The sequence below is a fragment of the Zalophus californianus genome, chromosome 9, assembly GCF_009762305.2.
Source record: "Zalophus californianus isolate mZalCal1 chromosome 9, mZalCal1.pri.v2, whole genome shotgun sequence".
Taxonomy (NCBI): domain Eukaryota; kingdom Metazoa; phylum Chordata; class Mammalia; order Carnivora; family Otariidae; genus Zalophus; species Zalophus californianus.
Window position 1 is genome coordinate 37,160,242 of NC_045603.1, and position 13,851 is coordinate 37,174,092.

At 34.0% G+C, this 13,851-nt stretch overlaps 1 protein-coding gene across 33 annotated transcripts in view; it reads left to right on the top strand.

Moving 5' to 3' along the window:
• Window positions 1–13,851, top strand: part of PPFIA2 (PTPRF interacting protein alpha 2) — a 465,447-nt gene that overhangs the window by 85,938 nt on the left and 365,658 nt on the right. For 26 of the 33 annotated variants that reach the window (XM_027592669.2, XM_027592670.2, XM_027592668.2 and 23 more), the window contains one exon: window positions 243–296. The exons of the other annotated variants lie outside the window; for them this stretch is intronic. In XM_027592669.2, coding sequence (XP_027448470.1) covers window positions 243–296 — 54 coding nt within the window. The remainder of the gene's footprint in view (window positions 1–242; window positions 297–13,851) is intronic. 33 annotated transcript variants of the gene reach the window in all.

A 13,851-nucleotide genomic window follows, 5' to 3' on the forward strand; every position in this document is an offset into this window, starting at 1 on the left:
TAGTCTGTTTACATTTTATTCTTTTTACGGTTTCCACAGAATTAGAGAAAATATCTAGATTTTTAGATACAGGCTATTTGTATAGTGTTACAGTGTGCAAGATTGTCTGAAAATAAAACAAAGAAAACAAATGTAGCTATGTGCCCTAACTTTGTAGCTAAAGAAAATATGACACTATGGGACTGGGATATTCTCCATGCTGTTGAGTGGCATTTTACAATCAACACCTCTCCCCTTTTCAGGATATCGAATCCCTAACAGGAGGGCTGACTGGTTCTAAGGGGGCTGATCCGCCGGTAAGTTAGATTCTTCATTAAATTTAACTGTTAACAAATTGAATTATGTACACACCAGATCATCAGACAACTACTTGTATACAATTTTCATATAGCTATCTTTTTCAAATATATAGCTATTTCAATAGTACACACACACACACACACACACACACATATACACACACACTAATATATAGTAATTAATACAAAAGTATGAACTTGATTTGAGATATTGTTTGGTGTTTTAAAAAGTTTTAATATCTCATAAAATTCATCTCTGTGTATTGACTCTAAAAAGAATAAAATCTTCATTAGAATATGTAAATACTTTATGTCCTATGGGCTACACGAAAACTTTTGGAACTCGAGGGTTTACCATTCTAGATATGAATGTATGATATGTGTTGCAATATATTTTCTAGTTACTGAGAAAAATTATTTTATTGGCCCATTTTATCAACATTATTGATCCTTGATATTGCTATTTCTTTTCTACTTTATCCAGGGAGCTTCTGGAAAATTAGAGAAGTGTTCTAAAATTTTAAAGGATTATTGTTTTTAAGCAATAAGAAGAGATTGATAGTCTAGTATTGGAACATCTTAGTTCTTTCTGTGATACCTGCTGTCAGAAAATATTGATTAAGATAACATGTGATTTCATGTTTGAAGTACAAACATGAGTTCATGGTGTATATATAAAGTAATATGATTCCATCTATTTCAACAGAGAGTCAATGCATAAATTTTTATCACTGTTTGCTTTTCACTTAGCACTGTGAGGTTTAATGCTGAACATACAGAACCCAGTGTTATCAATTTTAGTTATACTTCACCGAGGTATCTAGGTGAAGTTCATAATCACATTAAAACATCAGTGAGATGTTAAACATAACTTTCAATGGCACCTCTTTCTCTCCTGTCTCCCTTCTATATCTCATGATGTTGTCTAATCAAATTGCTTCTAAAGTAGGCTAAACAACGTATTTTAGCCCTTTCCCTTCCTTTTATTTTCATTGTCTGAATTTATGTGGGAAAAAATGTATTGTCTTCAGATAGCTGCTTATATTTAGTCCCTGAACCTATTACATTACAGCTCAAGGCAAGATGAAATGTAAGTCAACCAGCCAGGATATTGTGACAGGATTTACAGCCAGTCTTATATTTAAGTAGTGTAGGTGACTGTTTATGTGATATAATCTTACTCTCCTGCCTGGCATGGTGTTTGTACATAGCACTCAACTTTTATTAGAAGATTAAATCCGTTTCCTTCAAAATCCCACCTCACCTGTCCACTGATTCCTAAAAGAATTCTACGGTTAAGATCAATTGATTTTAAAAGGATTTGTCCCTGGTTCAAATAAAAAATTAACTCACTGATATGAGGAATTTGAGAAACAAAACAGAGGATCATAGGGGAAGGGAGGGAAAAAAGAAACAAGATGAAACCAGAGAGGGAGCCATAAGAGACTCTTAATCTCAGGAAACTGAGGGTTGCTGGAGTGGTGGGTGTTGGGAGGGATGGGGTGGCTGGGTGATGGACACTGGGGAGGGTATGTGCTATGGTGAGCACTGTGAATAGTGTAAGACTGATGAATCACAGACCTGTACCCCTGAAACAAATAATAATTCTATCTTAATAAAAATAAATAAGTAAAATAAAAAAATTAAATGCCTCTCTTCTGCAAGGGTGATAAAAATCTTATTCATGATTTCTATGTTAAAATAAGTTAATCATATCCTTTCAAGAAAACATTTTCCAAATATGGAAGATTGAGTGGGTATAAAAATCTAGTTGTTGAAAGAAGCTTCTTGAAAGGAAAAAAGATCACAGAAAGGAAAGATGGTGTACAGAAGGCAAGCTTCATCAACTTCATTCCCAGTAGCTAAAAGTGAAGTGTGTGTGTGTGTGTGTGTGTGTGTGTGTGTGTGTGTGTGTGTGTGTGTAGTTTATAATACTGTGAAATAGAGATTCTCTCTTGGCCATGACCTACCATGATGTTGGATATTTTATACTGCTGCTTACATTTTCTAAAATCCAGACTGTGCTTATTTTTTACCGTTTCGTGGAGTGGGAAACATGCAAATTACAGAGTACATGAGCTTAGGCAATCTAATTAGGGGTTAACAGTACACATAAATTTAGTACTCCCCATTGTTAAAGAGCTATCTAGAACATATTACTTGAGAAACTATAATAAAATCATTTCTTAGTCCCATATAAAGCTTATAGAAAGCAGTCTAAGTAGCAGTGAAATGATAATAGGATCTAGTGTTACTTCAGATACTTAAGAATAAGACTTTGAATGAAGCTATTGTTGTTGGCCCTAAGTTAGAAAACTGAAAGTAGATTACATTAATTATAACCTAAATCCATTTGAAGTTGTTTATAATTTTTCCTTTCTTTAAAAAATATCTTTATGATAGATCATCTAAATACTATTGTCCATTTCTACAATTAGGTCTTCTGTATACGTGTTTACAGTATATTACTAAAACTGTTCTATGATGAAATTTTTATTAGTAAGAAATTCAAGGTCCTATATATTTCCCCCTCATTATACAGAATATATAAGGTGCTAAAGGAATGGCATATCTCACAATGCCACCACAATGATGCATAGCTGTGAAATAATTTCTTTACCAGTATAACAGAAATCTCAGGGATGTAAATGGTATATTTAACAAATGCATTTTCTTTTCCTGTGGTTACATGTGTGTTATTTCTGAAGCATGAGAAAAAAGTGAAGTTTATATTATTTTAAATGTACAAGAAGTTGTATACATTTGCAAATGTCATTATAGATAAATTTGTATACCTGGTAAGAATAAATTTGAGGAACTCCAAGAATATAATTTACGTTAATATTTTTAACAATAAATATTAGCTAGTTTTTTTGAAAACTCAAGTAGTCTCATTTTCAGTACTAATCGTGAATGGTAGAATCATTCGTTCATGATTTTCAGGGGCAATTTCAAGTTTTATGATGGCTTTCTTCATCTGAAAAGGATTACAAGAAGGATTTTTTCTTTTTTTTTTTAAAGATTTTATTTATTTATTCATGAGAGACAGAGACAGAGAGAGAGAGAGAGAGAGGCAGAGGGAGAAGCAGACTCCCCGCTGAGCCGAGAGCCCAATGTGGGACTCGATTCCAGGACCCTGGGATCATGACCTGAGCCAAAGGCAGACGCTTAACCATCTGACCACCCAGGCACCCAAGAAGGATTTTTTTTTAATTCAGAAACTGAAAATTAATTGGTTCAGTAGATAGAATTTATAGATTTTTCTAAATCATAGTCATCTTAGAAAAAACCTTTCTGTCATTTAGAAATATTATCAGTTTAATATTGCTTACAACTGCCTTTGAAAAATTATATCAGACATAGTCTACATTTAGCATGTTTTTCATTCAGAAAAATTGGATCACAAGTTAACGTCCAGTGTAAAATCAGCATATATTTACATATAAAAATAAAGTGAAAGAAAAGAATTAAAATCTAAAGGGTAAAAATATCATTAAGTTAAATTAGTGCTTTTTTATATACCATTTGCCATAGTGGTTTTTTTTTCTTGTTTTTATTTAAATTCCAATTAACATACAGTGTTATATTAGTCTCAAGTGTATAATATAATGATTCCACACTTCCATACAATACTGATGCTTACAGCAAGTACACTTCTTAACCCCCATCACCTATTTAATCCATCCCCCCACCCACCTTCCCTCTGGTAACCATCAGTTTGTTTTCTATAGTTAAGAGTCTGTTTCTTGGTTTGCCTCTTTCTTTTTCCCTTTGCTTATTTGTTTTGTTTCTTAAATTCTACATTTGAGTGAAATCATACGATATTTGTCTTTCTCTGACTGACTTATTTTGCTTAGCATAATACTTTCTAGCTCCATCCATGTCATTACAAATGGCAAGATTTCATTATTCTTTATGGCTTAGTAATATTCCTGTGTGTGTGTGTCCCACATCTTTATCCCTTCATCAGTAGATGGACACTTGGACTGTTTCCATAATTTGGTTATTGTAGATACTGCTGCTATAAACATCAGGAAGTATATGGCAATACAGGTCTACTTTAAGAAGCAAGAAATATCTCAAACAATTTAACATTACACCTAAAAAAGCTAGAAAAGAAACAACAAATGAAGCCTAAAGCTAGAAGAAGGAAGGAAATAATAAAGATTAGAGCAGAAATAAATGACATAGAAACTAAAAAAATAGAACAGATCAATGAAACTAGGAACTGGTTCTTTGAAAATATTAATAAAATTGATAAACCTCTAGCCTGGCTTACTAAAAAGAAAAAGGAACCAAATAAAAGCACAAATGAGAGAGGAGAAATAACAACCAATACCATAGAAATACAAACAGTCATAAGAAAATATTATGAAAAACTAAATGTCAACAAATTGGACAACCCAGAAGAAAGGGATAAATTCCTAGAAACATATAAACTACCAAAACTGAAAAGGAAGAAATAGAAAACTTGAACAGACCAGTAAGCAGCAATGAAATTCACTCAGTAATAAAAAATCTACGAATAAACAAAAGTCCAGGTCCAGATGGCTTCCCAGGAAAATTCTACTAAGCATATAAAGAAGAATTAATACCTATTCTCAAACTATTCCAAAAAATAGAAATAGAAGGAAAACTTCCAAACTCATTCTATGAGGCAACATTACCCTGATACCAAAACCAGATAAAAACTCCACTAAAAAAGAGAACTACAGGCCAATATCCTTGATGAACATGGATGCAAAAATTCTCAATAAAATACTAGCAAACCGAATCCAAGAATGCATTAAAAAAATCATTCACCACAATCAAGTGAGATTTATTCCTGGGTTGCAAGGGTGGTTCAATATTTGCAAGTCAATCGTGATACACATTAATAAAAGAAAGGATGAGAACCATATGATCGTTTCAATAGATGCAGATAAAGCATCTGTCAAAGTACAACATCCATTCATGGTGTTTTAAATTTTTAAAATAATAATATTAAAATGTAAAAAACTGGTAACCTCATGGTATCAGGGGTGTCCCAGGATCAGTTTTGAGCCAACATTTAGGAAGGCCAGGATAAGGTCTAAACAACAATAGCTTCAGATAGCCAAGAGGATTCTGGATACTAAAGACTGGGGCACAAAGCATAAACACTCCCAGTGAGATGTGCTAGCTGCACTTGGTATCTGGAGAGCTGTGGGTTTGTAGGTCTGTCAAGTCTTGAGCCCATGGAGCCAGGATTTGTCCCAGACTGTGGGCCAGTTCTAAATCTATCGCTGGAATTTAGTAGCTCAGCTTAGCCACAGAACTTAAGTTTAATGACAGTAGACCCATGCAGACTAAAATACACAGTGAGGAAGGTTTTTCTTTGTAATTTGGTTTAAGAAATGTCTGAGTATTAATTGGTTTTTTTCTTAATCATTTCTGATTCTTTTTAAGAGTCAGCATGGACAAAATTTAACAGAGTAATGTGGGACAAACTCTAGACCACATGAAACACATTTCTGAACCTATTTCAGTGTAACATACACATTGGTTCAATGTGGAAGTGTCATGCTATTTCAGAGTGCTGTTGTCAGTGTTTGAATGAAGTCTACCTCATTTGCCTCATCCAGAACTTACAGCAGTAATGTCACTGGCACTATGCAGCTTCTTCCCTGTTTCTCTTTCTGTTTGTTACCTTGAAGTAATAAGATCTGTAAATGTGCTTCTTACAGAACTTAGTACTTTTAATTGTTCTGTTTTCTTTATCCGAATGCTAATGGTTCTCTTTATTTCTAAAGTGTGGTGAATAAGTGAATACTCCTCTAATCCACATCCTTGGGTTTGTTATGTACACTGTCCTGAACATTCTCTAGCTCTATTAATTTTTTCCCCATTGAGGAACCAGAGTGTACATTCCATATTTTTGTACTTTCTGTTCTCATTTTTATGTCTTCTTGATGATTCTTAGCAATTTGGGTAAACACCCTGCAGAATTTGAAACAAGTTTATTTTCCTGAGGGTGCTGTTTAGACCAGATTATATATTTTTCAAATTGTAAATGGTCTTAAAATTTAGAAGTCTTCAAAACCAATTTTAATTTGATTATTCAAAAAATGCCAATGTTCTACTTATTTGCTATAAAAGATAAGGGAATAAAAAAATGCAAATCTGCATTGTGATCTAATATAATTTCTTTCAACCTAGACTTTATATTGTGTATTACATACTTTGATTCTTCTGTCTGTTTATTTAAAATTCAGTGTATATTTGAGTGTACACTAGGTGCTAGACATTTGTTTAGGTTTTGGAAATACAGGGATACAAAATACACAGTTTCTTATTTCAGAATCTTGCAATATAGTGGAGTAGTCAGGTTGGTAAAAATAATTACAATGTAAAATAAACACAGCATGAGATGAAAATAAGAAAGAGAATCCATATAATCCAATTGTTGGGAATGAAAGGGGCTAGAGAATCAAAGAAGGTGAATAGAAGAAAATACTGTCTAACTTTATAATTGTAGGATAAGTTGAAGTTTGCCAAGTGAGGAAAGCGGGGCATGGCATTTTAAGCAGAGGAAACAGTGTGTGCATAGGTCAAAAAATGAGAAAATAACTTACTGTCGCTAGAATAAGCTGGAGTGTGGGAGGTTGTGGTAAAGAGAGAAGGCTAGGTTAGGCCAGGGCAAGAACACGAGAAATTTCATGGAAGGAATTTGTTCTCTATACTAAGAATGAGGAACCATTAAAGTCTTCAAACAGGAGATCATTTAATCAGCTCTCTCCTTTAGAAGGCTTTTCTTTTTCTTTTGACTCTACTTGGAGAGTGATTTAGATGATAGTCTAAAGCAAGGAGACAAGTGAAAGGCTCTTGTGGTCATCCAAAAGAAAGATGAGAAAAATGGTAATTGCAACCTGTGTGTGTAGGTATATGTCTACCCCACTGAATTATAAAACTAGTCGAGGGCAGTATCTCAGGAGAACATCAACATTTTGAGTAACACAATGAATGATTAATATGAACCTATAGAGTGACAGTGAGAATGGAGAAGAATGGACTGATTGATGAGATAATAAGAACATAGTGAATACTCAGGAATAAGGGATTGTTTAGAGGGAAGAGAATGAGACTTACTGAGAAGTCAAGGCTGACTTTTGAACTTTCTGGTTTGGAAACTGAGTGGATGAAAGTTCCATACATAGAGACAAAAATCTCATGACGTAGAGCACTTTTGGAGTGGGGATGATGAGTTCAGTTCTGGACACATTAAGTTGAGCTGACCAAACCGGGAATATATGAGTGATTTTGGAATCAATGAGGTGAGATCTCATTTATAGCCATCGATTTGGACATGTAGGATCGTTAGTAATTGAAGCCATTGGAGTTGATGATGTCATCTCCAAAAATTATATTCCAAGTGAGAAGATAAGAGAGCTCATAATAAATAAAGAAGTGGGAGGGAATAATAGCCAATATAGGATATGAGGTTGAGTGTGTTGAAACAGATGGAAAGCACATAAAAAGGGAGAAGAATTTACTGAGGAAAGAGAAATTAATTGATAGAGCAGAAGATGAGGAGAAAAGGATGGACTCCAGGGCATGTTCTAGAGAAAGGGCAGTGTGTCTTCAAATATGAAATAAGTGAGAAAGAAAGGATTCTTTTTAGAAATGGAGGTCTAAAGAAATTGAAAGTGTCCATTTAATGGTTTTATTTTCCTCACAAAGTATAAAGGAACTAATTAGCTGATAGTAGCAGGAGAGATGATGGGATGAGGTATCTCAGGAATATAGAGATGATTTATCTATTATGGATTATGCGTGAACTATGTAAACCACAGATGGAATACTGGAAAGTGTTAGAGGTCCACTTGTAGTTGTGGGCAGTGAATTTGTAGTGGTTATGTGACTCAAAGGTGTGTTTGCTTTTACCTCCAGCAGTGTTCTGTAGCTCAGGTATGGGAGGGGGGAATGCCCACAACCATTTTAATTTCAGGTTGTTCTGCGAGACCATTGCTATGGAAGGCCAATTGGGCAAGATAATTGAGAATATTAGCAAAAATCCCAGAGTCTAAGCTGAATCAGAATTGTAGTGAAGATAGGAAAGGATTGATAAAGGATTCAAAGTTCTCAATAAACTTGAAAAACAGGTGCAGTGGATATGAGAAGAAAGATAGAAGGTTATGGTGAGAGAGTAAGATGCTTGATTTAAGCATTTCAGGACCAAAACATTTCTAGGTGCTAATAAGATCCCGATTGAGGTTGTGGGAATGGGTAAAGTACAGAGGGAATGAAGCGCACTGAACTGATGACACCAAGAAACTGAGAGACAAATTTTGGATGGATCATTTCTGTGGGTCCGGCAATCTTTCCTGCTACATTCATTCCCTTGATAATCCCAACCTGTTTTACAGTTTAAATGCCGTCTAGACTCTAATAACTGCATCTGTAGGCTGGATCACTTCCCTGAATTTTAGACTTGTGCATCCAGCATATCCACTTATACATTCAAAAAAGGAATTTAAAACATAACAAGTTAACAACCTGAGCTTCTCATCTTCACTGTCATTTTACAAGTTTCTTGCAGTTTTCGTCATATCATTTCATGGCTACTGTTTCAAAAAAATCAAGACCCAGAGTCATTTTATAGGTTCTACCTTCATAATTTATCTAGAATCCAACCAATTCTTGCTAACCCGACAAAACTACCAGCCTGGTCAAAGCTACCATCCTTTCTCACATGCACATGCTCAGTGAAACAAGCAGGATAAGTTTCTTAAAGTCAAATCATGTCACATCTAGGCTTACATCATTGTCAGCTTCCCATCAGAATAAAATTCCCAAAGCCAATGGAGTAGTTTCTAAGACCCTTCAAGACTTCTCTCATTACAGTACCTCTAGGAACTCCTCTACCTTTTTATTTTTCCATATCTCATTCCATTTCAGTTGTACTAAAAATGTGCTACCCTTTACCCAGGCAAGCACTTGCTATTATTATTCCTTCTGCTTGGCATGTTCTCTCCTGATATATCCCCATGGCTTACTCCCTCATTTTCTTTAGGTTTCTGTTAAAATGCTGTTTTAACAGAGAAGTCATCCATGAGCACCCAATATTCTTTTCTTGCCTCTATGTGTTTATTGTTTGTGTTCTTCTACTAGAATATAAACTCTGTATGGTAAGGGTCTTTGCCTCTTTTGATCACTATTATAACCAAATATCTAGAAATAAAAACCTGTTATATGAGTTCCCCAATACATATTTGCTGAATGAATGAATGAGAACAATACATTTTAAGCACATGATTTATATGATTACATTTGTGTGCTTAAAATGATAACTAGAATACTGAATGGAGAAAGAGATTAAGAATGTTACAGTAATTCTGTAGTGAGATTATACCGGTGTACCTGAGACTATGGTAATGGTAGTAAGAATTAAAATAGCAGAGAGTAGGGGTGCCTGGGTGGCTCAGTCGTTAAGCGTCTGCCTTCGGCTCAGGTCATGATCCCAGGGTCCTGGGATCTGGGATCGAGCCCCGCATCGGGCTCCCTGCTCGGCGGGAAGCCTGCTTCTCCCTCTCCCGCTACCCTTGCTTGTGTTCCCTCTCTCACTGTGTCTCTCTCTGTCAAATAAATAAATAAAATCTTTAAAAAATAATAATAAAATAAAATAAAAGAGCAGAGAGTAAAAACCTTATAAAAACAGTATTAATAGAACCTTATGGTAGGGAAAGAAATAGGACTCATGGATAAATTCAAATATTGGCCACTGGGAAAAATAACAGCAATATAAAACCAGAAGGATATATTTTGGATACTGTATATCTCATTTTCTTACCTTGCTTAATATCACTATACATAAGCCCATTGAGAGGAGGATTTTTCTGTCTGGCTTACAGCTGCATTTGCAATGCTTTCAACATAGTGGGCCGTCAGTAAGTATTTAATGAACAGATTAATGAAACAAGAATGATAATGCTAAAGGGTCTTCAGAGGGTGAAACTGTGAACCAGGCATTGGAAACTTCAGTAAATAAGGGAGGCAAAAAAAAAAAAAAAAAGGCAGAGTATAAAAGATAAAAATGAAACTTCCATTGTTGATTCAAGATATTACTGAAAGCCCCGAACCATAGTACAATTGGTGATAAATATCCCCAAATTCTATGGAGAAGTGCTAAACATACTCACCAAAGACTTACTAAGTAATAATTACAGTACTATCAGTCCTGCACTGTGAATCATCACCTTGAGCCTAAGAGATGACCAGAAAGGCATCAGCAGAATTTCAACTGTAGGGATTACTACAGGTTTTTACCCTTTGAAAGAGAGAAGGGTGTGCCTCTTCTAAATCAAATGAAGGTGAACCCAAAGCAATGACTCAAAGAAGGAGCCAATGGTATCTCCATGTTTGGATATTTGTTCAGCAGTTAAATTAGCAGGTGCTTCCATGAAATAGATGTAAGAGAGAAATTAATGTGTATCTCTTGGAATATGGGGACATGCATAATCAATGAATTAGATATTTGCTTCCTATCTAAGTCATCAGTCATATAACAAACACTTGGCCTATTTTTTTTCTGTAATCCCTTTTCATATCCCTGCCCTAATCTAGAAGGAAGTCCTATGAAGAAGACAGAAGACAGGTGAAAAAAAACGAATCATTTCCCTCTTCCCAATACAAGTTCCTCAGTCCTAAGTTGGAATGATCAGGGAAACTTTGAGTTGAATAAGAAACTAAAGTTTTGATACAGGGCTTTATTAGAATTTCTTAACCTGAAATAGTCTTAAAATCTAAAATAAAACTTATTCTTATAACTCTAAGTGTCCAGAAAGTTATGAATATGCTAAAGCTCAAGCAGTCAGACATGGGAAGGTAATATATGACAAAGCATATTTAATGGCAAGGCTGGGTGAAAAATGAAGTTGGTATTTATTTAGATCTGTTACTTGTATGCAGTTACTCATTTAAATTGAATTCAGCTCATTAAATAAAGTCATTTATATTGTGGAAAGAGAATGTCATTTATAGTTATTAATGACAAGGAATGGTAAAGCGGGGGAGAAATAGTGAAATGATGTGGGTCTCAAAGTAGAGATTGTTTTGCTTGAGACTGGAGGAGTAATGGATTGGAAATTCTAATGGCTTTCAAGAAAGGTGCCAACTTTACCATCTGAAGTGAGCTAAGAAATTATGAACACAATCATGTTGGTGCTACCCATGAAGTTACATAAATTCATTTCAGTTAAGATAAAGTGATGGTGGTCTCCTTCAACAAAGTGATAAAATACACAGGAAAGACTGTTTACTGTAAAATAGGGGTTTCAGAAGGCACAAAGTTTGAGGGGAAGATAAGACTGCAAAGTAGGATAGAGAAGAGTGAACACAGAACACTACGATAAATGTGCTAGAGAGACTTGGTGACTTAGAAGGGTTAACATTTTGTGTGTCCTACGAAGATGAGAAAGGTTAACTGGTAGGAAAGTTTCCGTAATAATTCATACCAAGTATACATAGAGATGTCACTCAGACTTTAATTTACAAAAAATAAACAAAATTTAAATATATATACAATGTAATATACAAATTACATTTTGTGTAAATCCAAATTTGAATTGTTTTGTAATCCATGGAAAATAACAGAAGATATAGTGATCTAGACTGTCGGCTCTGGAAAGTGGCCTCAATTTGATTTTTGGCTCTGCTTCTTCCTAAGTATGTATGTAATCTTGACCAAGTTACTTACTTCATTGTGCCTCAGTTCCCTGAACTGTATGATGAGGGTAAAAATAAAATCTTTTTCACAGAGTGGTTATATATAATGAGTCACTACACACAGAATATTTCAGATAATACATTGTATGTGCAAATCCTCTGTTAGTGTTCATCACTATAATTGTTATATAAATGAAAGTCTTCATTAAATATTGTGGGATCATTGCAAAGAACTGACTTAGATTGTATGCTATATTTTAACTGGAGAAGGAAAAGCAATAGTCTATGTAAATTAATTTTAAATCAATTTAACCCAGTAATTTGATGAACCACAAAGGACATTCTCCATAGAAGGTGGGTATATACCAGGGTGGATAGGGAATAGGAAAGAAAGGAATCAACTTCACTCTAATCAATTAATTAATATTTTTTAACTTGTCAGAATGGTTAGTTAAAATATTGATGGCATGAATATGTAGCCAAAATACTGAAAGATCATTCATATGCAGGAATTTTATCATGAGAGTAATGGGATAGTTAGCATATATGGTACCATAATTCCCATGTTATGTTATTTCTTACTCATTAATGTATTACTGATTAGAACTATTTAATCATTTATATTTCAACACAATCAAACTACTTAATTAGAGGGGACATTTGAATGTGGTTTCCTACATTCAAAAGTTTATGTTAAGTGTGAAAGTGAGAAAAGAGATGAATTATAGGCTAACATCTGAAAATTGGGTTTAAAATAATACTGAATGTGGGAAACATTTATGAGATCTTTTGGCATATTGTTTCACTAATGACTAATGTGATAACAAAACATTTTAGAAATGATTTTTCCAGTATAATCATTATTTGAGAAGCTCAGAGTAATGAAACAACTCCTTGTTGGAAATAGTCTTGTTATTTACTGTTAATTTGTAATTATAAGAAAAAAAGTACTTGAGGGGCGCCTGGGTGGCTCAGTCGTTAAGCGTCTGCCTTCGGCTCAGGTCATGGTCCCAGGGTCCTGGGATGGAGCCCCGCATCGGCCTCCCTGCTCCGCAGAAGGCCTGCTTCTCCCTCTCCCACTCCCCCTGCTTGTGTTCCCTCTCTTGCTGTGTCTCTCTCTGTCAAATAAATAAAAAAATCTTTAAAAAAAAAAGAAGTACTTGAAAAAATTTTGAGGGGAAACTAATATGTGAATGAAAAAAAACAAGGTAAGTAAAATCAATTAGGAACTTGTATTATTGCAAAGATACATTATTTTCATTAATAATAACATAAAACATTGAAATGTATATTGATACATTTTCTGATCATATAAAGTTCAGTATGAATTAATTTACTTATCTTTGCTCCCCAAAGTACATATCATAACTTTGTCCAAGAGTAATATAATTTCAACCACATTTATATTTTGTTCTTTTGTACCTGCCTTCTTTTCTTATTCTTTTCTCTATTATTTTTATAATACATAAATGTATTTGTATATATGTGTATATGTATTTATAGGTAACATATGTAAACATGTATAATATATATAAAACATATATAACATATATTCATATATATATAAACATATATAACATATATTCATATATATTTATATATATATTTCCTCCTACAAAAAACAGAACAGATTTTTTTAGTCTCTTGAGTTTTTGACTAAACAAGAGGCTGGTTTCTAATTAGATTTTTCTTATCTAACACAATAAAGTGAAACTATTTTTATTCTTGTTCAAAGATGCTTATAATTTAGAATGTTTATCTGAAAAGATGGATGAATACAGCTTTATACATATAATTGTTCATTAAAATGTGAAAAATATAAAGTAAAAATAAAGGTTTATTTAGAAAGCATATTTGTAATGCCTCTTGT